The sequence below is a fragment of the Sparus aurata genome, chromosome 18 (assembly GCF_900880675.1).
Source record: "Sparus aurata chromosome 18, fSpaAur1.1, whole genome shotgun sequence".
NCBI classification, from domain to species: Eukaryota; Metazoa; Chordata; class Actinopteri; order Spariformes; family Sparidae; genus Sparus; species Sparus aurata.
The window spans coordinates 5,805,917-5,831,604 of NC_044204.1; the positions used below are offsets into that span (position 1 = coordinate 5,805,917).

General features: G+C 39.0%; 1 protein-coding gene across 2 annotated transcripts in view; it reads left to right on the top strand.

The window, feature by feature from the left end:
* Positions 1–1,912: 1,912 nt before the first annotated feature.
* Positions 1,913–25,688, top strand: part of pde6a (phosphodiesterase 6A, cGMP-specific, rod, alpha) — a 73,005-nt gene continuing 49,229 nt past the window's right edge. Inside the window, exons 1-11 of one of the 2 annotated variants that reach the window (XM_030396974.1) lie at positions 1,913–1,988; positions 3,590–3,923; positions 6,017–6,158; positions 10,239–10,391; positions 11,036–11,125; positions 11,786–11,926; positions 13,625–13,699; positions 14,298–14,362; positions 14,602–14,668; positions 17,253–17,300; positions 24,249–24,398. In XM_030396974.1, coding sequence (XP_030252834.1) covers positions 3,595–3,923; positions 6,017–6,158; positions 10,239–10,391; positions 11,036–11,125; positions 11,786–11,926; positions 13,625–13,699; positions 14,298–14,362; positions 14,602–14,668; positions 17,253–17,300; positions 24,249–24,398 — 1,260 coding nt within the window. In that variant the 5' untranslated portion in view covers positions 1,913–1,988; positions 3,590–3,594. Of the gene's footprint in view, positions 1,989–3,586; positions 3,924–6,016; positions 6,159–10,238; positions 10,392–11,035; positions 11,126–11,785; positions 11,927–13,624; positions 13,700–14,297; positions 14,363–14,601; positions 14,669–17,252; positions 17,301–24,248; positions 24,399–25,688 lie in introns of both variants that reach the window. The other variant, XM_030396975.1, reaches the window with a different exon arrangement.

Genomic DNA, 25,688 nt, shown 5'->3' on the forward strand with positions numbered 1-25,688 from the left:
TGTTTGTTATTCTGTCTCAGATTCCTCAGACAGGGTGTGAGGGTGCCCAGTGACTGTGGCTCATCACCAGAGGGGAGGGATACATGATACAGTATGAGTTATAAGAGAAACAGAGGAGTGAATGTTTTTGCTTTGACACATCAACAATACTGAGAGAGTGTCAAAAACGGAGGGAGGGTTAGAGTCTTGCTTACACTCACAGTTATGTTAAGGTCTTACATGAAACAAGCAGATTGAGTGAGGTTGAATAACAATACTGACAGTATTGAATGATGATAATATATAACTTTTTTGGTAACTTGATATATTTTGCAAGTTTGCACAGTAAGAAACAATCTTGGAGAATTGTTTCAGAAAAAGGACAAAGAACTGACATGAAATGACTTTTTCAGGTTTTTCAGGCCTTTATCATGGATAACCTTGATCCACGTTTACTGGCTACATTAGTCATTTATAAGTTATCAAATATAGGACAACAAACAAGGATATGTCATTTTAATTGCTGAGAATATAGACTCCTAAGCAATTTCTCCAGCTACTTATTTATTTTTATTCAATTAGAGCCCAACAAGTACTTGATTTTTGGCAACAATGCCACTACTGACATTGGGGAGTAAAACATATATAGTAATGTAATGTATTGTGTTAAATAAAATGTAATGTAATATTTATCTCTCTCTCTGAAAAAAATGGGGGGGGGGGGGGGGGCATTTCGGACAACATATTCACAGATAATGATAGATCTCTGATTTCAGCTAGTAAACTTATCTTCCTTATGGTTCAAACAAATGTATGGCATATTACATCAAAATCTCAAGGCACACCTGTATTCATAGCTATTTAAAATAGCCATTATAGTATGCTATCTAGTATTCACACTGTACACTGTTATCTTTGGTTCCCTTGAAGATTTTTATAGGATTTCATGGTGGTATAGAATCTATCTCTGTGTGAAGAAATTAATCTGTACAAAAGAATGATATAGTACATTTAAAAACTCATTAATTACTGGTTGTATATTGCAATAGTAATCTATTGTTGTAACAAAACTCCACAGCACATCTGGACTTGCCTCAAGGCATCAGTGTAATGCAACTATGGTGTACTGCTTTCACAATGAGTTGGACAGTGTTTTCATGGTTTCAAATTGTTACTATTGAGATTCTTTCATGCATTCAAGAGTAGAGGAGACAACAAACTCTCTACAGACTTTCGGTGAAGTATCACTAAAATGTCATCTTTACTGGAATAAGTGCAAGTAAAATGCATAAAGTTCTTACAGTGAGATCTGGAATGTTTGTTTTATAATCCTCCAAATCATAAAAGCAAAACCCAACCCCAATTTCACTCTGGTTTAGCCAGCAATAGCTGAAATACCACAAGCCACAACTGGAATATCAGAAAGCTAGTTATCGAAAACATGAAAGCTTCAGATTGTTCAGATTGTCAGAAAGGCATGGTCATTCATTTAAAAAAAATAGGTAATTTAAATTTGAATCTTTGTTCCTTTCCAGTTAACAAACTGTCAGACTATGTTTGGACCTGCTTATTGATATTTAAATACAGTATATTCGTATATTTATGCCTCTTAGAGATGTTCATAATTTAAACTACATCCATGTTTAAATGTGATTATCTGATACTCCTAATGCGTTTTTTTGCATGAAAGTACCTGCCAAACAACATGCAAACATGTGTACAAGGAACTGCATCAGTTCAATGAGCTATAAACCACAAATACTAATTTCCATGAAACTGCACAGAGAACCTATAATTGCAAAGGGTGTCTAATAGTGGGAGCAGGTTGTGCCATTAAACATTGGAAGGTGTTGTAATCCCAGTGTTGTAATTGGATGCAGGCTTATGTTTACACATGACCATTTAAAACCATCCTGGTAATCTCTTGTCTCTTCTCCAGACCTGCAGAGTTGGTTAGCAGGACAAAGGGATTATACACTTTGCTGGAGACAAAACAAGGACTTCAACAGGTATGAATATTTGTGTTTTAATAATTGTAATAATCAATTACATCTGGGATGTTAGTCATACATTTTTATTGGCATAACTTCATTGATGGATATTCAGGTGTTTTCACTTTGAACAATGTGCTAAATGAATAAACATTTGTCCAGTTGTGATAACATCTACAAATTTACAGTGTCAGTTTGGTCTATAACTGGTGATAAATGTTGATCAGTGTTTCCCTAAAGCCCACGATGACGTCCTCAAATGTCTAGTTCTGTCCATGACCCAAAGATATTCAGTTTACTGTCACAGAGGGTAAAAGAAACCAGAAAATATTGACATTTGAGAAGCTGGAATCAGAGAAGTTTGACTTTTCTCTCTTAAAAGAATTACTCAAATTGAAGAACCAATTGTCAAAAAAGTTGGCAATAAAATTAATAACTGACAACTAATCCATGAATTGTCGCAATTCTGATATACTGTACATATAACATGCCTGTTATGCAAAATTGGCCGCTTGTAGTAACAAACGCACAGAGAATTATTGGCAACTATACCGAGCTTTTTAGCAACTTTCTTCTCATTGTTTTGTTTCCCGCACAACGGCTGTATCTCTCAGTCTCAGCCCTCATCAGTCCTGATCCCAGCAGCATCAGGCAGATGTTTTGCAGACAAATGTAAAGTCATTGTGCAACTGGTTTCTCTGATATTGCTGTGGTGTTCCTGTAACATCATAGTATTGTTCCAGGATTATCTTTGCAGCTGACCAATCATGTTGTTGTGATGTAATCGCTTTGCGACTAATTATTATTATTATTATTATTATTATTATTATTATTATTATTATCAATATTATTATTGTTATTCTTATTATTTGTTTATTTATTTATTTCAGTTAGTCTTAGGCAACAAAATGACTCGGTTAGGTTCAGGAATAAAACATTTTTTTTACAATGACCATGTGCTAGATTGCCTTGCATCCCCTTTGTGCACATTTCTTCCAAAGTTGTAAAGCTATGGCCATACAAAAAATGAGAGGGCAGTTATAATGAATAGCACTGGAGCAACACAATAAACATAAAATGATATAGTGGATCCACCTTAAAGCGAAAACTCACAACTTTCCCCCCTATAGTGTTTCTATGTGGTCTTGTGGCACTCGGGGGTAAGAAAACTAAATTGCTTTCAGCTTTCCTCAGAGTGGAACAGACAGAAATACAGGACAAAAGTTGAGATGATTTATTCTATGATGGAGATGTGAAGGCAGATAGAGAATGTGTCAGGCTGCCAGTCTCACCACTCAGTCTTCATATACCCAGGAGATTTTGTGCTCGATGGCACACAAAATTATATTGTTAAAGCAGAGTTTATGGGGAACCAATCTAAACACAGATGGTGTCATACAGTAGTCATTACATGGCGCAATCAACATTTGTTTCATCACGATAAGTTATCGCAGACGACTTGTCAATTGGGAGTTTAATACCATACTGAGAAGCAGTTCATGAGTATTTTCTGAATGAAAGAAGGTGTTTGTCAGACCATCAGACTTTCCCATTTGGGGGTTTGAATTCCTAACCATCCAGCCCCATTTATTAATACCATCTCTATTGCCTGTCAGCAGCAGCCATGGTGGACGCAGCGGCAGCAGAGCAGTTCCTGGATGCCAACCCGCAGTTTGCCAAGCAGTACTACGACATCTACTTCCGGCCAAAAGTCATCTCAGAACTGATGGACAACAACCGGAAGGCGATGTTGGACATCAGCAAGTTCCACGACCTGACGATGGTGGACGAGAGCGAGGTCCTTTTCGACCTGGTGCGGGACATCCAGGACAACCTGCAGATGGAGAAGTCTGTCTTCAACCTCATGAAGCACCTCAGCTTCATAATGAGGGCCGACCGCATGAGTCTTTTCATGTACCGACAGAGGAATGGAGTGGCTGAGCTGGCAACCAGGTTACCAGGGATTTCTTTAAAAGTTTAAAAAGTAGCTTTTGTCACTGATAAGGATTATTTACTGGTGTCAAAATAGAGTGTGGTTTCAAAAGATTGTATTCCTTTGCCATGAAATGAGTATTTGATTGCACACATCTTAGTCTTGTGTAAAATAAACAGCAGCAGGTTCAGGAACAATATGTGAGAATTTTAGTTAAAGGAGAACTTCGGTCAATTTAAACATGCAGCTTCATTGCTCAAGCTACCCTTGACTTGCCAGTACCGAAGACGCGAACACATTTGGTCCAACCATTACAGAGCTCCGTGAACGGAGATTTAGTGTTTACAGCTAACAGCATGGGGTCAGAACTTTACACTGTGTTTTAAGCGTCTTAACATGCTCCACATCTTACACCAAAAGTTAGCAACATCAGCAGACACCTTACAACACAGCACTGTAGCGTGTATGACTCAAAATGAATAAAAAAGTAGTTAAAACAGTGTGTTTGTGCAAGCAGCCACTTACCTGTTTGTTGATATCAGCGTCTTCCGGTAGCTAGACCAAACTAGTCAATCCGTCGAGCGTGCACTTACTCCCTCACTGGCGGACACGGAAACGTATTCCAGCATTTTCGTGTTTATGTTCATAATGTACATGTCCATGTTACAGCCTGTCATGAGCCATGAGCCTTACAATAGCCTGTTAAGCCTGTTAAGTGCACACTCGATGGATATACTAATTTGGTCTAGCTACCGGAACACACGGATGTCAACAGATAGGTAAGTAGCTGCTTGCACAAACACACTGTTTTAACTACTTTTTTATTCATTTTGAGTCATACACGCTACAGTGCTGTGTTGTAAGGTGTCTTCTGATATTGCATAACTTTTGGTGTGAGATGTGGAGCATGTTAAGACGCTTAAAACACAGTGTAAAGTTCTGACCCCATGCTGTTAGCGGTCAATGCTAAATCTCCGTTCACGGAGCTCTGTAATGGCCGGACCAAATGTGTTCGCGTCTTCAGTACTGGCAAGGGTCAAGGGTAGCTTGAGCAATGAAGCTGCATGTTTAAATGGACTGAAGTTCTCCTTTAAAACATCACACATGTATTTAAATATTAAATAAACTAATCAACATGATGTGAAGAATTCACAGTTTTGATGTTATATATTTACTGAAGTTAGCATGCTAACCAAATAGCCCCATAACAGTCCAAGGCTCCTGAGCCAGCAGTGGAACCAACAAATCTCCGCTGCTCTGAGCTCCTGGTCCTGACCACTAGCTGTAAAGCTAACTCAACTAACTAACTAATGGCAGCTACAGTTAGCAGCTACATTTAGCAGCAGTTAGCGATTACTCTGGTGATAAGCTGCCCCCTATTGGTTTGGAGTATTTCTTATCTGTTGCACCTCTAAACTGGGGAAACTCAATATCTTGGACACACAGATGTTGTTTTTCATCAGCACATCACTTCACATTCATACAGGACACTCACATGTGGCAGCTTTAAGGAACACTTCACCGAAAATAAAAATTCAGTCATTATGTTCCATGCTGGTGGAAAGTGGAGTGAAGTCTCTCCTAAACAACTGTTGTGGATGAGCTGAGGACTTGTTTTAACATGTAAACAAAACATATGAAAAGAAAAACATAAAATGGCTCCATACAGTCTGTTCAGACTGTGAGTCTCAGGGAACCACACTGTTTTGGAAAGACCCTTTTTAAAACTGAAATCTTCACTTTAGCAGCTGAGCTAAAAGGGTTAGCGCACACCTCTCTGAAGTGGGTCCAAAAGCTCAACCAGTTCTTTGGACTTCTGGAGGCTTGAATTGCACCAGACAAGCTGTATGTAGTCATTAATTTAAAAAAAATATATTTTATATTTACAAGTCCCCATCTACTTCAGTTGTTAAGGAGATTGTATTTTTGCTCTGAATGCTCAGCAGCACCTTGAAGTGTTGAGACACGTTTTCATTTGCTATATTTTGTGACCAACTTTTGTCTTCTTTAAGATGACCTGTTTTTGATTTTAAAATGTAAATGAAATGAATTAAGAAATGCTGCTTTAGCTGCACAGCACATTATAATACACTTTTTAAATTTGTACCTTCAGGTTATTTAATGTCAACAAAGATGCCTTGTTTGATGAATGCCTGGTGCAGCCTGACAGTGAGATCGTGTACCCTTTGGATCTCGGCATTGTGGGCCACGTGGCTACCAGCAAGAAGATGGTCAACATTCCCAATGTGGCTGAGGTAGATACACAGCTATTATTTGTGTTGTGTGTGTTGTGAATTGTGTGTTTAATATTATACTAATATACTAGTGTCAGAAGCACATTTCTACGTCCACGTCTTGTTTTAGATCATTATATCTTTTGGACTTTATTAACAGGGTGTCCGCAGGTCATTAAAAATGTCTTGAATTCAAGTTCCTAAATATTGGGCCTTAAAAGTCATTTAATAAAATGTCTTCGATTCACATTTTATTTCCTTAACAGTTGTATCTAATCAATTTATCCATCTTTAATTTATTTTTGTCAAAATTAATCAAGCTCGTCTGTGTGAAAGTACAAATCTTTTAACCTTCCGCTGAACCATATACTGCTTTTAACTTCAGACTTACACTTACTTGTTGGCAAAATGTAGATGAACCTAACTCAGCAAGACCACCTGTACTTATACCGACATGTAAGACTTGAAAAATCCTCCTCCTCCTTCTTAGTCTTCTTCTTCCATCTTCTTCTTTTCGTCTTGTTGTTCCTTCAATCCTCCATCTTCTTTCTTCCACTTTGGTCTTTTCTTCTGCCTTAACTTAAAACATATCATCAAGTCTGGTTGGCCCCACTAAGAATTAAAACATTTAACTAATCTGATTAGTCACGTAGTCGAGCAGCACAGATCTAAAAGGAACAATAACTATCTCCTCTGTGAAAACAAAGAAAAAAAGATAAAGAAAAAGAGGAAAAACAACTAAAAAACATTTAAGTATACATTTTGTTTATTGCTCAGTCAACATTTAAATTCCTGTCTCCAACCTGTCTCCTGCTGCTCTGCCTCTGTTTGACCACCAGATGGTGACTGGACACCACAGTGCCCCTTCCACTAATACCCTACAACCAAAGCCAGCTCAATCCCATTAAAGCCAATACCTTTGACATTTGAAAATGTCTGGCAAGCTTATTCCCATGTACATTTCAAGTTTGTCATGCTCCTGCATGTCCACGAACTTCATTTCCAGCCCCGCCCCTCCTCCGCAAGCTGTTATTGTGACATTTAGGCATCAGCCCACTCCACATAACTGATGGATTACAAGGGCTCCTCTTTATCAGTTCAATCACTTCCTTTCATGTGAGATAAGAAACCTCAGCTGTCGATGTACAAACGAAACACATGCAGGTTGATTGTTCCCGTTTGGTTTTATCTATGGGCTTTGCTGTCAGGCCGGCCGGTGGTGCCTTCACTGTGAGAACAAATATTAAGCACGCTGTTAGAAACCTCTGTCCGTCACGCCGCAGCCTCACACAAACACATAAAAGCATGATAGGAAATGTGGCAACTGGAACGATATCAAAGCCTCAGTCTCCCCCGTCACAGGAACGGCTAATGTTTCCATATAATTGGTTGGCTTTATGATGCTAATGCACTGAGGATAGCCTCTCAGAGTAATGCAGAGACATACTGAATCGCTGGCTCTATTTCCATCCCAGTCCAATCCAGTGCAGGCCTGTCAACCGGTCAGGATTCTTTGAGGTTGAAGGTGGGGATTATATGTCACTGGGATTACATGGTGAGCAATGGCTGGCCTCATTTCCTCCCCAGTACTTCTGCCCACACTTCCTTCAAAGTGAATTTAATTATCACATAATTTACAGACTAATAACGCAGACTGTTATTTGAGGTGTGGTAACTCGGCGGGTGTGCGTGTGAGGACCGTAGAGAGTGTCGGTGGGGGAGGTTGCAGATGAAGCCGGTTAATCTGTCCTGAATTAGAGCGATCCCAGATTACTCCCAGAGGTCACACAGGCCCTGAGCCCTTTTCACAGACTCAGCACTATAACGCACCTTTAATCTATTCTGTTGCACTCCATTGTTCCCAGTTTTTAGTTTTTTTATTTCTTCAGTGGAGCAGAAACACCCTCAAATCCAATTAATGGTTACTAACAGAGAAGCTAATTTGGCCAGGGAGGAAGTCGATGAGTTACCAATTTATTACATATGAATGTATTCAATTATGTTGATATGTTTCTATATTTATTTGTATGTATCATCTGTTAACAAATGTAATTGTACACACTTCATGGAAGTGAGAGAGAGAGTTTCTCATTTTTCTCTGCTCATTTACAATGTTCATTTAACAGATTACTATTCAAAATACTTCTATTGGCATTTGATGTGAATATAGTACTATTTATTTCATTAGAAATAATATCATCTTAATAATTGTTATGAAAAGATGAATCTTTGAGGATAAAAATGCCTTTTTAGAATATCTTATTTGGTATGTCCCTCTTTTGCTTAAGTGACAGCATGCACTTGAGCTGGCATGGGCTCCACAAGTTTGTCCTGTTATATCACAAGAAGTTTTATGGATCACTGTCAAATCTTACCGGCATAACATGAATCATCAAGTTTTTTCACAGACTTGTGGAGTCCATGTCAGCTCAAGTGCGTGTTCTCATTTAACCGAAAATAGAATCTACCAAATACAGTAATGTCAGAATACGGTATTTTGAAATTCATGGACATTTTTCAAGGATTCAACTTTTCACTCAAACTTTCAAACTACTACTACTACTATTATCATTTGTAATTAAAAGAAATACTACAAACAATTGCAAAACAGAAGTCTTTTGACCAGTACTTCAAATGTTTTGCCCCTGTAGTAGATGTAAAATACATGAATCTCTAAACTTTTTGTCACCAGTCTCAAGTGACAAATATCACAGATCCAATCAGGGACTGTAGAATTTCTACATTTCAGTAGATATGTATTTAGATGTATAAATCCCATCTAGAAGACTTAATTAACAGAGAAAAGCACACATGAATAGAATACATAAATCAATTATTACTGTTTTTTAGTTTTTTTAATACCCAGATAAAAGTAAAGTAAAGCATCAAGGTGCTCGGTAAAGCTCGAGGTAAAGCTTTAGCTGATAACAAGCAGGATAAAGAGTTGTCGGGGCTTTAGGGGATCAAAGGTCACCAAGCAACAAGCTGTCAAACTCAGATATTTGGAGCAGGTTCATTATTAAGCGGTGTGAGGCTGCAGCTGAATCAGTTGATGTATGGATTAGTTGTGCCTCTCATAGTGATTTTTCCCTTCAACTTCCCCACACCACTATAAAGCTGAGCCCGTTGCAGAGAGAACTTAAGGCATTAATAAATACAGGGGAAGATGTAATTATTGAGTTTGTGCTGTAAGATAAGGACTATCAGATCTCTTTACTGATTCTCAAACATTTTCACACATTTAAAATTAAATTGAACAGTGACACCAGCAGGTTCAGAGGAACATGTTGCACTTTTTTACTTTATTGAATTGAGTGTGACACACTGTAGATCTAGGACATTTGTCTGGGGCCTGCTAGAAGAGAAAGTTTTGAGTTGTCGCTCAGGTGTCTTTGCTTCACATGTTACAGCAGCAATATTCAGGTTTCTAAGGCTGGGGGATGAAACTAAAGATCCAATATTGCAAATTTTCTGGGCTGTCTAATAAAATAGGTTTAAATGCTTTAATGTTCCAGAGAGGCGTCATTTTTCTCAGATTGTCCATTGCTGCATCACCTCTTTTTACCCACTGTTTATAAGCTCCGTTTTAGTGTCTGTCTCTTTAAGGCCCCCCTCCCAAAGAGCCCAGTGTGCTCTGATTGGTCAGCTCTCACAGGCCTGAGTAGGCCGGTGTCACCGTCTTTCAGCATGCAGTATGTACATATGACTATATTTATAGTTTTCTGCTCAGTCTTCCTTTTGAAGCAGGAAATACCATCTTAACAAACTCCCAACCTGCCCCACCCAAATCTGCACTTTGTCACCAACTTCAGTCACCCAAGCATCGCTCTCTGCAGGTTTTTGTTCCTTCTTGGCAGTTAATGAGCCACTCTTTCTGTTTTTCACCCCTGGCGGAACACAATTGATGACCCCTGCTGCACAGGAGGAGCAGTAGGTGGAGTGCAGCAGAGAGGGACTTGAGTTTTTTCGGATAATGGGAAGCCTTTGCTTGCAGCATTTATGGATAGATGTAGTGTGTTCATCAGAGTTGAGACTGGAAGTTTTAAGTGGTACAGCGCAATTATCTACAATCAAATACTCTCTTTTCTTTTCTTCTCATAGAGCCCTCATTTCAGTGACTTTGTGGATGAGCTGACTGAGTATAAGACCAAGAACGTCATCGCCATCCCCATCATGAACGGTAAAGACATGGTGGCCGTCATGATGGCCATCAACAAGTTGGACGGGCCGCACTTCACTACGAAGGATGAAGAGGTAACATCTAATACTTTTGTCTGTCGTGGAAATTCACCTTCAGCAGCTCACTCCATTCAGTCACTCGGATGAAATTAACTTTTCAGATTTATCCAGCCTTTTTTTTTTTAAACCTGATACAAAGGGCCACAAAACCCAGCGTTCCCATCAGCTTTCGTGGGTTTTTCCTTGTCATTGTTTATGTCACTCCTCTAAACTTTCTCCGTCAGTAACTGGCTCCCTGGCTGAGCAGGGATGCAATACAATCAAACTCAGTCTACCAAATAATTTTTAATGAGTTCTGCTATAAAATCCACATAAAACTACATGACGTAGATGTAGCGTCTATCGTCCATTGTCAGTTTTGTCCCTACTCACATTTCTTCAGCAGCTAATCTGCTGTGTTTTTCTGCTTCTTCAGTTTTTCAGTGGTATTTTGGATGAGCATCCCAGGACCCTGTTGTCAAATCAACTGATGACATATAATGTCTTATAAGGAAAGAATTAACCTGTGGCATTCAGTCCATATACCAGACAGAAAAAGTAAAGGAAGAATAGTGACTGACATATTATATGTAACAGCTTGGCCTTGCTAATAAACATCAATCACATCCATCTCTCAGTATTACACAAAGCAGCCAAAAGTGTGTGCCTTTTTTTTCCAGACCCTGAACAAGTATCTCAACTTTGCCAACTTGCTGCTGAGAGTTTTCCACCTGAGCTACCTGCACAACTGTGAGACGAGGAGGGGACAGGTAAGGCTCCTTTCAACCAGTATAGGCTATTTGTTGGTCACCTATGCAAAAAGACCCCAGGCTTCCTTAAAAAAAATGAAGTAAAAAATGTAGTATGTTGTTATAAACTTAATCTCTGGCAAGTCCTTCATTGTTTTGGCCTCCTTGTAAATTCTGCGGATATTATACATTAAGTTTGTTCTTTGTTTGTGTAAAAAAAATAATTAAAAAATCATTGTGTCCGTTTGTCCTGGTGATGTATTTATCTATTGGAAATAGAATAGGGAAGTGAGATCTTACCACAAGTGGTCACTCTCGAGACCCATGTTAATACCAGGTGTGAACTCACTGAATAAGAGCAGTCCATTTGTGCTTGGATCACTCAGGACGGACGTTAACACCAGGTCCGAACAGGGCCTTGGATCAAATGCTTTTTAGAGCCTGTGTGAATGACGAGAATGTGATCCACATTTTTTTCACGAATATGTGGTACAAACAAAGATGAAAATGAAAATGGAAAAAGAGTTATTCGACTGACTGGTGTATCTCAGAGCTCAAACTGCAACAGAAATATGTTTCAGGCAGGTAAAAGAGGCAACGGTTAGATAAGAGGAAGGTTTCCAGGTTCAACCATGAACTTGTACATGAACTGTACGTATTGTATTCTGCTCAATCGTCCAGGTGTTGCTGTGGTCGGCCAGCAAGGTGTTTGAGGAGCTGACAGACATAGAGAGGCAGTTCCACAAGGCCTTGTACACAGTCAGGGCTTTCCTCAACTGTGACCGTTACTCTGTGGGTCTGCTGGACATGACCAAGACCAAGGTGGGTTACCATAGATACACAGCAGCAGCCAAGGATAAGCCTGAACACAAACAAAACAATGAATCCACTGTTTGTACATCCCCATTTGTACTGCATGGTCAGGACATTACCAAAACACACATTTAGTTGTTTGTTGAAGTTCAAATTTCTGTTCTGGACATTTATAAAATCAGCATAAGATATAATTACAGAGCTTAATTTACATATTTAAACATAAAATATCAGAAAACTTAATCATAAAAACTAATTGTATTAATGCAAGCAATCAACTGTGGATGTTTCTTTTGGATATCTACTAGTTAGACATGTACCTTATCCACTAAAAATGTATTGAATTTACAATACAATATGTTTTCTCACAATGATTTGTTCTTAAACTTAAACTCATATCCTGTAACTTCTCTTGATCTTTCTTAAACTCAAAATTGAAAACTGCAATAGCACTTAAATACAACAAAGTTGTATTCATATGTACATTCTGAAGGTTTTCGCAGAGGACTTTGTTTATTTGCCCTTTATAGTCTGATTTATAGAACATTTTATTCCTAAAAAACATGAAAAGAATAGTTTTTTTTTACAGCTTAAGATAGATTTTTATGATTTATGGACTGATAAAGATATCCAAAATATCTCTGTAATACTTTTGGCTCTAATGTGTCAGCAAAAAGCAACACTTTTTGAGCAGAGCTTTATCCAGCGTTCAGGTTTCTCCTCTGGAAATTTTTTAAAATTGGTGTATTTTTGATTAGATAATGCCAAATTTGCTAATTTAAACATGTTCCAATGTGCACTGTCGAATGGGGAAGTTTCACAGTGATACTGAATAAAATATTTTACCCTATCTTCCGGTCGTGTCTCCCCTTACATAGTTAAACTACTTACACTTGAATGTAACAGGGGATTATGGAGCATTGATCTACATTCAGGGCTTCAATTGGGTTTTAAGAAGCTTGACTGCTGCAACAGTTTCACAAAATCCTAGAACCTTAAAAACATCCTGGAAAAGAAGAACCTTTGCATACTACAAGAGGCTTTTACAAATGTTATGTTTGTGTCTGTGTCTGTACCACTCTCATCCCAGCTGAGTTTTGATGAGATCTGTTTTGTCCTCTTTTGGGAAGGGATATTTTCAGAAACTCCTTTGGTGTTTCTTTGTCTGATCTGCTCGATTTTTCCGTATCAGTGTGGCTCTTTTTGTTGTTGCTTTTATCTAGTGAGTCGAAAAAGGAAACCCATCTTAAAACCATCTTCTGATCAGTGTCATTCCATCCCCATGTACATATTGTCATGAATACCACTTATTGGCGGTGGTTGTCACCTAATTACAAGCAGCTGCCGGTTGATTCCTAACACCTGCTATCTGAGAACAAACACATGTTGTCTGCCTGCACAGATGGCTGTCTGCTAACAATGCTGGATTTCATGAATGCATCACTTAAGAATAAACAAAACTAGTCGCTCGGCTTTGAGCCCATAGCTTGTAAACTCGTGCACTTCAGGAGGGGACTGCTGGCATTAGCTTTTCCAGGCAGAATGGTACTGATGGCTGTAGCTCCAATAACCAATGAAAGTATCTAAATGATGCAACTACGGAAGCAGCGGTATCAGCTGTGATGTCCCACGGAAATCTTCATCTATCTATCTATCTGTCTGTTTGTGTGTGTGTGTGTTTGTGTGTGTGTGTGCTTGCATGGGCAGGAGTTCTTTGATCTGTGGCCAGTCCTGATGGGAGAAGTTCCACCATATGATGGACCCAAAACTCCTGATGGCAGAGTGAGGAAATACTTACTGCTATAACTGTTACTGCTTCAATCATTGTCCTATTACCTATTATGCAGCTAACGCTGAATCTTATTGCAGGTTTTCCATGTGCCCAGTGGGCATTTTCGGTCCAAAGAGGATGAATCCCCTTTTTTTTCCTTATATCTTTCTTTGTGTGCAGACATTATGCAAAATGTTCTTAGATATCAAAAACTAGTGGGTTGATAGCATTCCGTAACACCAGTTGAACAAGTTAATGCCCCCAGGACTACAACTTTTCCCTAGGGCCACCCTCAAGACAAACTTGAGATGTTGAGATGCACTTTCAAGGCTCTACAATGTTTTGATGGATTAAAGTATTTAGATGTCAGTCTTTTTTATCCAGGTTACTTGACATGTACACAAGGTGACCGCAAATTCTATTTATCTTTCCATAAAACATTGGAATTTCTTATAGAATGTGTCTCTATGGCTACTCCAACTTCCAATCCATTAATGATATGATGATATTCTGCACTAGTAGTATAAAAAAAGACCATAAATGAGTTTGAGTTTATATTTCCTCTCTCCACAATGTCTTGCTGATTGTTATTTTGTTTGTCTTCTTAAGGAAATTATCTTCTACAAACTAATCGACTACATCCTTCATGGGAAGGAAGACATCAAAGTCATTCCGTAAGTCACGGCACAGATCGGGTTTAAAGGAACCCTGTGAGTTTGGACTCTATTGGACACTAATGTCATCTCCTCCTCCCTGACAACACCAAAACATTTCTAAATACCACATCCTTACAGATAAGCTCCAAGTCCAGACCAAGCACTGTATAGCCATTTTATTCATTCAAGTCAGTGACATTCTGTTCCAGTACTGTTTTGTCGCTTTCTGACATTGTGGGTCTTCTGATCATCATCAGGAGTCCTCCAGCAGATCACTGGGCCCTTATCAGCGGTTTACCAACCTATGTAGCAGAGACCGGACTGGTGAGTCAGCGTGTGTTCTTTTTTTAGAGCTGCTGTCCTCCTCATTTTTCCTCGTTCTGGGATTTTGAACAAATCTCACTCAGTGTTGTGAAATGAGCAAAAAGTCCCAAATGCCGTTTGAAGAAGAACATTTTTGCACCATGACAGAATTGTTTCCACACAGCAACGTTTCATTAATTAATCTTTAATTAGTTCTGATTTGTAAACTTGTCATATGTCGGCTATCAAACTTAAACTCCATGATCTCATTTACTACCATGCTGTTTTAAAGTCCAACTATCTCCTACAACAACATACACAAATCCAACAAACCCTCAGCAATTTAATATTTCAGTTTCATTTCATGGCTCTGACAACATTGGTTCAGGTACCGTATGTCATGGCCCTGCAAAGAATCAGTCAAATTCAGAAACCGCTGTGACTGAGTTGTCTTTTTATAACTCAGTGCTATTTTTAAGTTGAGGCCCCTTTTGCTTCTTGTAAATTAAAAGTAGCCTGAGCAGGAAGTTTCCACGTGTCATCTTTGAATGACCTCTACTAGCATGTGGAGCTGTCTTTCTACGGGTCAGTTCCCACGAGACATAGTCCAACCGTTTGACTCAACAGGTGTCACATGAAATGTGACAGCAATGGCGAGAAGAGGAAGCCAGTAAACATGGGTGTAAACAATGCTGGATTTAAACTACTTAAATCATCATTCTTTCTCGATTTCGTGAATGTCAAACTTTTCTATCTGGTGGAAATATTTTCTTAGCTCAGTCTTAAATGAAAACCAAATGAGAGCCGGAAGTATATTTAGATTAAAATGATATGCTGTCACATTTACATTCTTAAGTTACAAAGAGTTAATGAAGGTCACATGAATACACGATGACTGAGTATTGAACATGTGACAACTGCTCGTCCACCCTGCATCCTAAACATTCATGAGTTAAACAACTGCTGAATAATGAATGATTGGCCAGCGAGCAGGTTGAATACAAACCGTGGTAGCTCTGTTCAGCAGGGGACTGGAAAAGATAAGTAATAACAACCTGTACTGACAATAAGGCCGATGATACCAGACAGAATAATTTGGCTAATTTAAAGCCGATATGATCAAACGAGTGAAATGGAAGTGTGTCTGGTCAGGCAAATACCTCCTGTGTAGACGAGCTGTGAGGCAAATTCAACAAAACCCTGCAATGTTTTGGAAAGTTTGGCAATGTTTAACCCTGACAAAAGACAGGCAGAGCAAATTTTGCTAATCCCTGTAGGTTTTTACACAAAGAAAGACATTGAAATTTCTTACATTTAGGAAGATGGAAATGGCAAATATTTGATGATTAATGGAATATTAAGACAGATGGCACCTATTTTTCTTTCAATTGACAATTTGATTAATGCACTGATTGTTTCAGCTCTATTGTTTTAGGAAGGCTGCTGCAAACATGGTAATTTTGGTATAAAAAACTAATTATATAACCAAGATAATAAAAAACTACTCGACACGATACTGTAGTGAATAATTAGTAGCACAGCCATATTTTTACAGATCGTTTACATCAGTTCATGTTGACTTCATCCAAATATTTGGTGTATTTTATCTAATAATTCTTATGTTAATTGATAGACTTTTGTATGATGAGATTAATAATCATCAGTTTTTTGTTTATTCAATATCTTTGTGACAGTTTATCTCTACCTAATCACCCATTGTGAGCATAAATACAGCTTACAGGCGGTAGTCTGTAAAATGTCTGTAAAATCCGGCATTATTGAAATGGGTTAATGTGTTTTCAGAACCAGTGAGTGTGGCTTGATTCAACCAAAAGTTTCTAGCTTAGAACTACAACATTGTCCTTTTCATTTTTCACTCTGACTTTTCAAGAACGACTTTTATTCTGCTGTGCAGGAGTCCGAGTAAAACCAGCGTCCGTAAAAAACTTTATTTCTAAATATCTTCATTGGAGGCTGCGGGCGGTCAGACGAGCAGAACGCCATTAGGCCTTATTACACAGTTGTCAGTGTGCACACAGTTGTGAAAAAGAAAAGCACTCAGCCACATGCTGCTGTGATGTATAATTGTAATTTCTGCAGCCGTTGTAATTAATCACAGTGTGCTTTTCCCAAACTGCTGAGCCTGCCGTCGCTCATCTATCCATCCTTCCTTTTACCCCATCCTGTCCTCCTCACGTCCTGCCCTCTCATTGTCTTTGGCGCTTGCCATTTTTCAACTCTGCATCACATGGTCTCCTTTTTTCATCTCCTTCATCATGTAAGAGCTGAAACCTTTTCATAAATTGAGGGGAAAAAGACATGTCAGATTGGCACTAATGATTTTGGATGTGACACAGGGGGTTTTGGATGGATTCACTGTGGGGCAATAACACTTTGTCAACTCCTGGAAATGACATACAAGTTCCAAAGAGCTGAAGGTGGAGTTTTTCATGTGAGATCACATGAGAACAAAGATTCTCAGCCGTTTTGACGAACCTGATGACCTGTTATTTTTATAAAGGTGACATTTACACATTATGCTGGCAATTTATTTACGTTTTTGGCCAACTTTGTAATCTCTTTTATTTCCTTATTTTTCCAACAGATTTGCAACATAATGAATGCATCTGAGGACGAATTTTTCAACTTCCAGGTAAGATGGCCACAACTTGTTTATTTTCTTAAATTGTTTTTTTATTTGGAGAAATCATAAACTACTTAGTTACAACAAAGATTTAAGATGAGCTCAATAATGCTTTGCTACAACAGGGAACTGGAATAATTCCAACCTTTCACTAGAAAAAGTGTAATGCAACTAAAAGTTGAAATTCCTTCATGTCTTCTTGGGGCAGATCTATCTACCCCGCTGCAACTGCTGTAACTAAGGGGGTAGAGCGGGTCGTCTAGTGATCGTAAGGTCGCTGGTTCAAATCCCAGCGCCCCCTGTCTGATCTGAGCTGCATGCTGAAGTGTCCTTGAGCAAGATACTGAACCCCAAATTGCTCCTGATGTGCAGTTGGCACCTTGCATGGCAGCCTTTGCCATCAGTGTGTGAATGGGTGAATGTGGCAAGTGTTATACAGTGCTTTGAGTAGTCAGTGGACTGGCAAAGTGCTATACAAATGCAAGTCCATTTATCATTTACCCTGACTGTATGAAGGAGTATTTGTGTGACATCCCACAACAGTTGCAGCAAACATAGGGAGGGAGTAGGATATATGAGGTATTTACAGTATATTATGGGCTTGTGAACTACTGTCAGAGACAATTCCAAGTAATCATTCATCCTCTAATTTATACATGCAACGAGTTTGCACTGTTGAGGGTCAACTTGTCTCTACACTCGCTAAAGAAACTTCAGTTTATCACAGTCAGCAATGTTTTTTTGTTTACTTTTGTGAAACCTGCAACGATTTGAGTTCAGAAGTCAGAATTTTCAACTGGGAAATTTCAACCTCCGACTTTGACTTAAACGCAGTGTAAGACAACAATTCTACAAAATTAAATGACCTGAAAAAGCACCAACCATCAATTTAACAACTTAAATTAAAGTCTGTCAGCTTAATATCTTTCTGGAGATAATTCCTGTTCAGTTGTTTTTTCGGTCCTGAGATTGTTTTTTGATCGTAAATGGTTTGTCCCTCAATGACCTTATTGTTGAGTTTCCTGAGGAGGTCAATGGGGAAAAGATTATGGGTGGTAGCTAGCATAGTCGATTGTATTTAAAGTAAAAAGGGTTGTATGTTGAAGACATTGCCTAATTGATCTCTAGAAATAAGGTACGGTGTCTTTTTAAATTTTAAAACCAAAAACAATTGGATACTGACACAATTATCATAATTTTGGCCCTGTATGCCACCACACTGGATTTGAAATGAGATTGGATGAAGGGTTTAGGAATTGCAAACATTTTCATATGTGGTCCTCTTAAGGGACCTAAAGTAATTGGACAATTGAGTCAAAAGCTGTTTCATGAGCAGGTGTGGGCAATTCCCTTGTTATTCATCAATAAAGCAGGTGAAAGGTCGGGAGTCGATTTCCAGCGTGGCATTTTCAGTTGGAACCTGTTGCTGTGAATCCACAACATGCGGTCAAAGGAGGTCTCAATGCAAGTGAAACAGACCAGCCTTAGGCTGCGAAAAAAAAAAGAAAAACATCAGAGGAATAGCAGAAACTTTTGGAGTGGCAACCTCAACAGTTTGGTACATTCTAAGAAAAAACAAATGCACTGGTAAGCTTGGCAATACAAAAAGGCCTGGACATCCATGGGAGACAACAGTGGTTGATGATCTCAGGATCCTTTCCATGATAAAGAAGATCCCCCTTCACAACATCTAGTGGAGTGAAGAAGACTCTCCAGGAAGTAGGCATATCAGTATTCAAGTCTACCATAAAGAGAATAATTCACAAGAGCAAATACAGAGGGTTCACTGTAACGTGCAAACTATTCATAAGCCTCAAGAATAGAAAGGCCAGATTAGAGTTTGCCGCAACGCATCTTAAAAAAAGCCAGTCCAGTTTTGGAACAGCGTTCTTTGAACCGATGAAACTAAGATCAACCTGTACCAGAGGATTGGGAAGAGAAAAGCATGGAGAGGGCTTGGAATGGCTCATGATCTGAAACACACCACATCATCTGTAAAACATGGCACTGGGTCACTAGTGTTTATTAATGATATGACAGAAGGCTGAATCAGCCGTATGAATTCTGAAGTTTATAGAAACATTCTGTCTGCTCACATTCAGCCAAATTCAGCAAAGTTGATAGGATGGCACTTCAGAGTAGAGATGGACAATGACCCTGTCAGACCTGGGTAAAATGGAGGACTCAGATGCAGTCAGTGAACGGTGTTGACAGGCTTTTTTTTGATGGTTTTTAGAATTCTCATCAGAATTGGTGACAACACAACAGGCTGTGAAAAACTAGACTCGCCTGAACAGACGAGGACGACACACAAGAAAACAAAGAACAGAAAATCACTCCCGAAGGAGGAAAAATGCACAAGGTCTACACTAGAGGTCGACAGATAGTGGATTTTTAAAAGGCCTATATAATAATGATAGTTTGGAGCAGGAAAAAGCCGATAGCCGATTAATCGGCCGATATCACTCACTCCCCCTCTCCCCCGGCGAAAAAATTCAACACTGTTGGAAATGAACAATCTTTGACTTTATTAGCAGCAACTGTTTTACTGAACAGCTAAGTCAAAGTAATAAATATCCAAATATATAAAATCTCGAAGTGAACATCAAACTATAGTAGCTATTAGCTATATGTTATTATATGTGATTAAAGGAGAACTTCGGTCAATTTAAACATGCGGCTTCATTGCTCAAGCTACCCTTGACTTGCCAGTACCGAAGACGCGAACACATTTGGTCCAACCATTACAGAGCTTCGTGAATGGAGATTTAGCATTGACAGCTAACAGCATGGGGTCAGAACTGTGTTTTAAGCGTCTTAACATGCTCCATATCTCACACCAAAAGTTATACAACATCAGCAGACACCTTACAACACAGCACTGTAGCATTTATGACTCAAAATGAATAAAAAAAGTAGTTAAATCAGTGTGTTTGTGCAAGGAGCTACTTACCTGTTTATTGACATCCGCGCTTTCCGGTAGCTAGACCAGCCAGCAGCTAAAGTTTACAAGAAATTGCCAAATTTTAAGATTCATGGCAAACTAAGATGAACAGACTACACACAGACAGCTTTCATTTTAGCGTGTTCTTAAAGCGAAACTCTCGCCAAAAAGCAACCAAGGCTTTATTTGGGATTGAATATGAGTCAAACCTTCGTGTGAAAGCATAATTACGACGAAAGAGGCACTTTTAAGATTAAGCGTAGTTTCGGTTTTGGGGCACGTTAATTTTGAACGGAGTTCATGGGGCAGGACATGACAGGCAGGAGAGTAATGGTGAACCGCTCCTCAAGCGTGCCTGTCAGGTCGCACTCGGGGATCGACACTTTTTGCCTGCCATGACGGCAACGCGCAGGAGGTGCAGCAGCTAACGTGAGTAGTTCAAAAACCTTCTTTTTCATAAACTCTGTGTACACAAACAATGTTCTCAATGCTCTTGTTCATGAGTAGAGACCCTAGTGATGCTACGAGCAAAGTTTCATGTTGTGTCGAGCCTTCTTAGTGTTCTAAAAATAGCGATTTTGATGCTAGCATGTCTTGCCCCATGCACTCCCGTTCAAAATTAACGCGCCCAAAACCGAAACTACGGTAAATCTTAAAAGTGCCTCTTTCGTCGTAATTATGCTTTTACGCGAAGGTTTGACTCATATTCAATCCCAAATAAAGCCTCGGTTGCTTTTTGGCGAGAGTTTCGCTTTAACAAGCTGTTAATTGTCAGCTTAACAAGCACTGTGGTCGTGTAAAACGTGCCGGTGGAAATGTCGCCGTTTATGCCAAAATATGATGCACGTTTATGCTTGTTGAACAAGTGGTACTTATTGCCTCCGCCAAGGAGGTTATGTTTGTTGACTTTCAACTCGTGAAGGTTTTAGTGCACTTACTATAAAGCGTGTCGCAGTCTCCACCTGGGTCACTTCTCTCCTCTCTCTGCTGCCGCTGCACACTCCCCGTCTCTCTGTCTCCCATGCTCTGTGTGTGTGTGTGTGTGTGTGTGTGTGTGTGTGTGTGTGTGTGTGTGTGTGTGTGTGTGTGTGTGTGTGTGAAGAGCAGCCCCGCCCCCCAGTGATCAGAGAGACAGAGAAGCAGGGCAGGGAAGAAGCAGTTTATGGCGCTGTGGAAAAAAATTGCAGCCATTGGCCACTATCGGAGCCAAGTTCCACCGATTCTGATAGTTTGTAAAATGTCCTATCGGCGTGGATTAATCGGCCAAAACGATTAATCAGTCGACCTCTAGTCTACACTATTCTTAAGAATAAATAAATACACTATGAAAATTACACAAAACAAAAGACCACTCTTAAAGAGGGAAAACCAAAAGGCTGAAAACTTTACTGAGCTACACTGCGTTGCAAAATACTACAAGAACAAAAGACGCTCCAAGGGAGGAAACAAAAAGATCAGCAAACAAAACTATCTTCAAGACTAACCAAAAAACTATCACAAAATAAGGTCACTCTTCTTCAGAGGAACTGAAAAAACATGAAAATACAAACTTGACAAGGCATGAGGTTCTTGACTTAGGCTGTGACAAAGGCTGGAGGTACTCGACACAACGAAATACTCTGGCAACAAGACAGGGGAAGATGAGGACTATATACACATGAGGGAGGGTGACACAGGTGGAAACAATCAGGGAATCAGGGGAGACGTCAGACCGATGACATAGGAGGAAGGGCAAGTGACCTGAAACGAGAGGAGGATTAGATTTTCAACATAAAACAGGAAGTTCGCCAGACAAAACCCCAAGACATGATATCCCTCACCGCGGTGTGACAGACCCAAACCATACTGCAAATGCAACCCAGGAGTTTTTCAAGGCAAAGAGGTGGAATATTCTACAATGGCCGAATCAATCACCTGATCTCAATCCGATCGAGCATGCATTCCAGTTACTTGGAAACTCCTGGCCTGGCAAAGCATCACAAAAGAGGAAACCCAGTGTTTGGTGATGTCCAATTACTTTAGGTCCCTTGAAATGAGGGGACTATGTATGAACATTTTTGCAATTCCTAAACCCTTCCTCCAATTGTGATGTAAACACCCTCAAATTAAAGCTGAAAATCTGCACTTCAATTTATTTTAGATTATTTAATTTCAAATCCATTGTGGTAGTGTACAGGGCCTAAATTATGAAAATTGTGTCACTCACCAAATATTTCCTGACCTAACTGTATATAACATTTTATGGAACTCTTGCTACTCTACAACTATCAACTGTAAAATATAATAGTTTCAGTTTACTGTACATAAACATGAAGTCACTTGATAGATGCTTCTCTCCAAATCCTATTATCCATACCCAGCTTGGACCCATATGATACGTTCACGTAGATTTATTCATGCAATAAAGAAAGCACTCAGCTTCACATTCACATCTGTTCATATTAACACTAGTTGTTGCTGTGAGATAAAACGGCAGTTTCTGTCATTATCTATAATCCCATTTTTTTAAATAAAGTAATAGATGATATTAGCATTTGGTAGTCAGATTACAGTAATTGCATTATGTGTGGTTCCAGAGTGATGTGAATAAAAATAGAACTGATGTAGAAATAATGTATTAAAATATTAACTTGGCTATATAATGAGCCCTCATGTTCCATGAGAGACCACCAGAGAACAATCATAAGGAACCATTCTGCCATATAGGCGTCATTCTCGGCTCTCCTTAGTTTGAATAAGTTTCCTGAGGGCCGTAAAGGGCCCATTGTATTTATCCTTATTAGACTCTAATTCTGAGACTGTGGTAGCCATTGTTCCCGTTCTTACATCGATCCTGGTTCTGCACTGCTGACAATTATAGTCTGAACATCCACGTCTTCTTATATTCAGTTTGATCTGTGCGGGAATTCATCTCATTAAAAAAAACTAATGAAAGCTTTGGGCCATGATAACATATATTGTAGTAGACAGTCTATATTCTCCTCTGACTGTACAAATCAGGCTATTGGTGTGGTTAAAATCCATATGCAAAAAAAATCTTTACAGTTGGTAAGTTTATAAAAAGTATTTTAAAAAGTCAGTATTCTTTACCATTTGATAACTTCAAAGTCCCATATTGTAGAAAGTGATATTTACATAATTGTTTTGATTAAACAGCATATCTAGGTGCTTCATTATTACTCTGAAAGTATAGAAATGCTCACTCTGGAGGTAAAAAACGCACACAGCCTGTATTCAGAAACTGGGTCTTTAGTGTACAGTCATCATCGTTAGTGGTTTCACACTTATAAACGTTGAAGCACAGTCTCGAGCAGTGGTCTCTAACTTAGCAGTCATCTCGCCTAACTGTAACGCTGCCATTATCCTCTACAGCAGCTCATGTACATTAAATGCGGTTGTAATATGACCCAAATTGTAGAAATGCTCACATGGTATGTACGATGAATTTGAAGATATCTGGTTTGCAGAAACTTAATATGCCAATGTTTTGCCTTGGTGACTGGGCTGTTTAAAGGGAGGTTTATGGTTGCCGTACAGATATACATGCCCGTCTGGACAGATATCATGACAAAGAAATGTACAACTTCTGAAGTTTTTATTTTTCTACTTGAAGTTTTCCTTCAATTTTGTTAAGCTATGCTATATTCTAGTAAAAGAGGAGATTTGGTCTTTTGTTCCTCCTGAAAAATGATCTAAGCAAATCTCTTTTATACATTTTTCCAATGGTTTCCACTCTGAGATGAGGCTAACATGCAGCAGGTACTTTAACAACCACTGCTGCTGCAGAATGTTCAGATTTTAGGGGCAGTGAGCAGGTGAATTATTGATTCTCTCACATTTTCCTCTCAATCTAGAAGGTCAAAATACATTTCTGTGGGGTTCCTGCTTTCTGCTGGAAAAAGGAGCCCTATATTACTGCCATGAATGCAGTTGAAGCATATTTTCATTTATAGTCACTGAAATAATTGTGTGTGTGTGTGTGTGTGTGTGTGTGCACGCGCGTTTGCACACAGAAAGAGCCTCTGGACGATTCCGGTTGGACCATTAAGAACGTTCTGTGTATGCCAATCGTCAACAAGAAAGAAGAGATAGTGGGTGTGGCCACGTTCTATAACAGGAAGGACGGGAAACCCTTTGATGAAATGGACGAAACACTGATGGAGGTACTGGCTTTGTAGGCGTGTTTGTGTGTGTGGCAGCACTGAGTCACTGGTTTATATATACACTCGGGCCATTCAGAGGGTCTGCATTATTTATCGTTGGGCCTGGAGGCTTTTTACTCAAGTTTCTCTATCTGCCTCACTGCTCAGAATTCAGTTGAAATACACAACACAACTGCTTGATCCTCATATATTCCTTAAAATCTAATTAGTTTGAGGAACGAGTTTCATTTTTGACATTTGAACATGAGTTGTTATTCAGAAAATGATTAACTGCAAAAGTGATATGACCAAAACCCACTGCAGAAAGCTTTTAGATCGGATATTTTAACAAATAGTGTGCGGTAACATTTGCCAAACAAACTTACATTGGTGGAAAGTAACTGAGTACAATTTTGAGATACGTGTACTTTACTTAACCCTTTATGTGTCAGGCAGATTTATACTGTTACTTCAGAATATTATATATGAGTAAATATTATACATTTTCCTCAGCTACATTTATTTGCCACCTATAGTTATTATTCAGATTCACATTGAACATACAAGACACATGATCAACATATAAAATACAAGGGATGAGCGAATACAACATTATCTGTATTTGTTGGTATCTTTATCAACATTAGATCTCAGAAAGGGCAGGACCTGTACCAGGAGTGAGTGGTGCGTAAACTGGAAATGGGCAGGACTAATCAGAAGTGGTCAGTTTTAGCCTAATATAGATACGGGTTCATCAGAAGTTGCAATATATATTATTCATTAACAAGCTATTCACAAAACACCCTCAGAAATGAGCTTCAATGTTATTTGATTATTTAGTGTTGTATAAACCTAAATGAAGAACCTTCAGTCAGCTACGCAGTAAGGACATTTACCCCATCATGAGTACGGATATTGACAGATTTTACTTGGATGATAAAACGTAAAAGGTCAATTATCTGTACCTGATACTTGAGCCTCACCCCAACGTTGCAACGTTAAGATGCTGCTTACATGGTAGTGGACCAATATTAATAAGTATTTTGACATTTGATACTTTGGATGTGTTTTTCTGAAAATACTATCTAAATATTATATTATAAGTCTCAAATGCAAGACTTTTTCATATTTTAGTGTTTCTACTTTTCAAAGTCAAGAATCTACATTTGTTGACAGACAGTGATGTTGTTTTGGTTTCGGGCTGAAGACAACAGTCAGTCATTGGCAGAACAGAAAGAGAAGTGTCACCTTTCAATTTTGTATTTTTTTTTTATCTGCCTTTCTCTTTCTCTCTCTCTCTCACACACACCC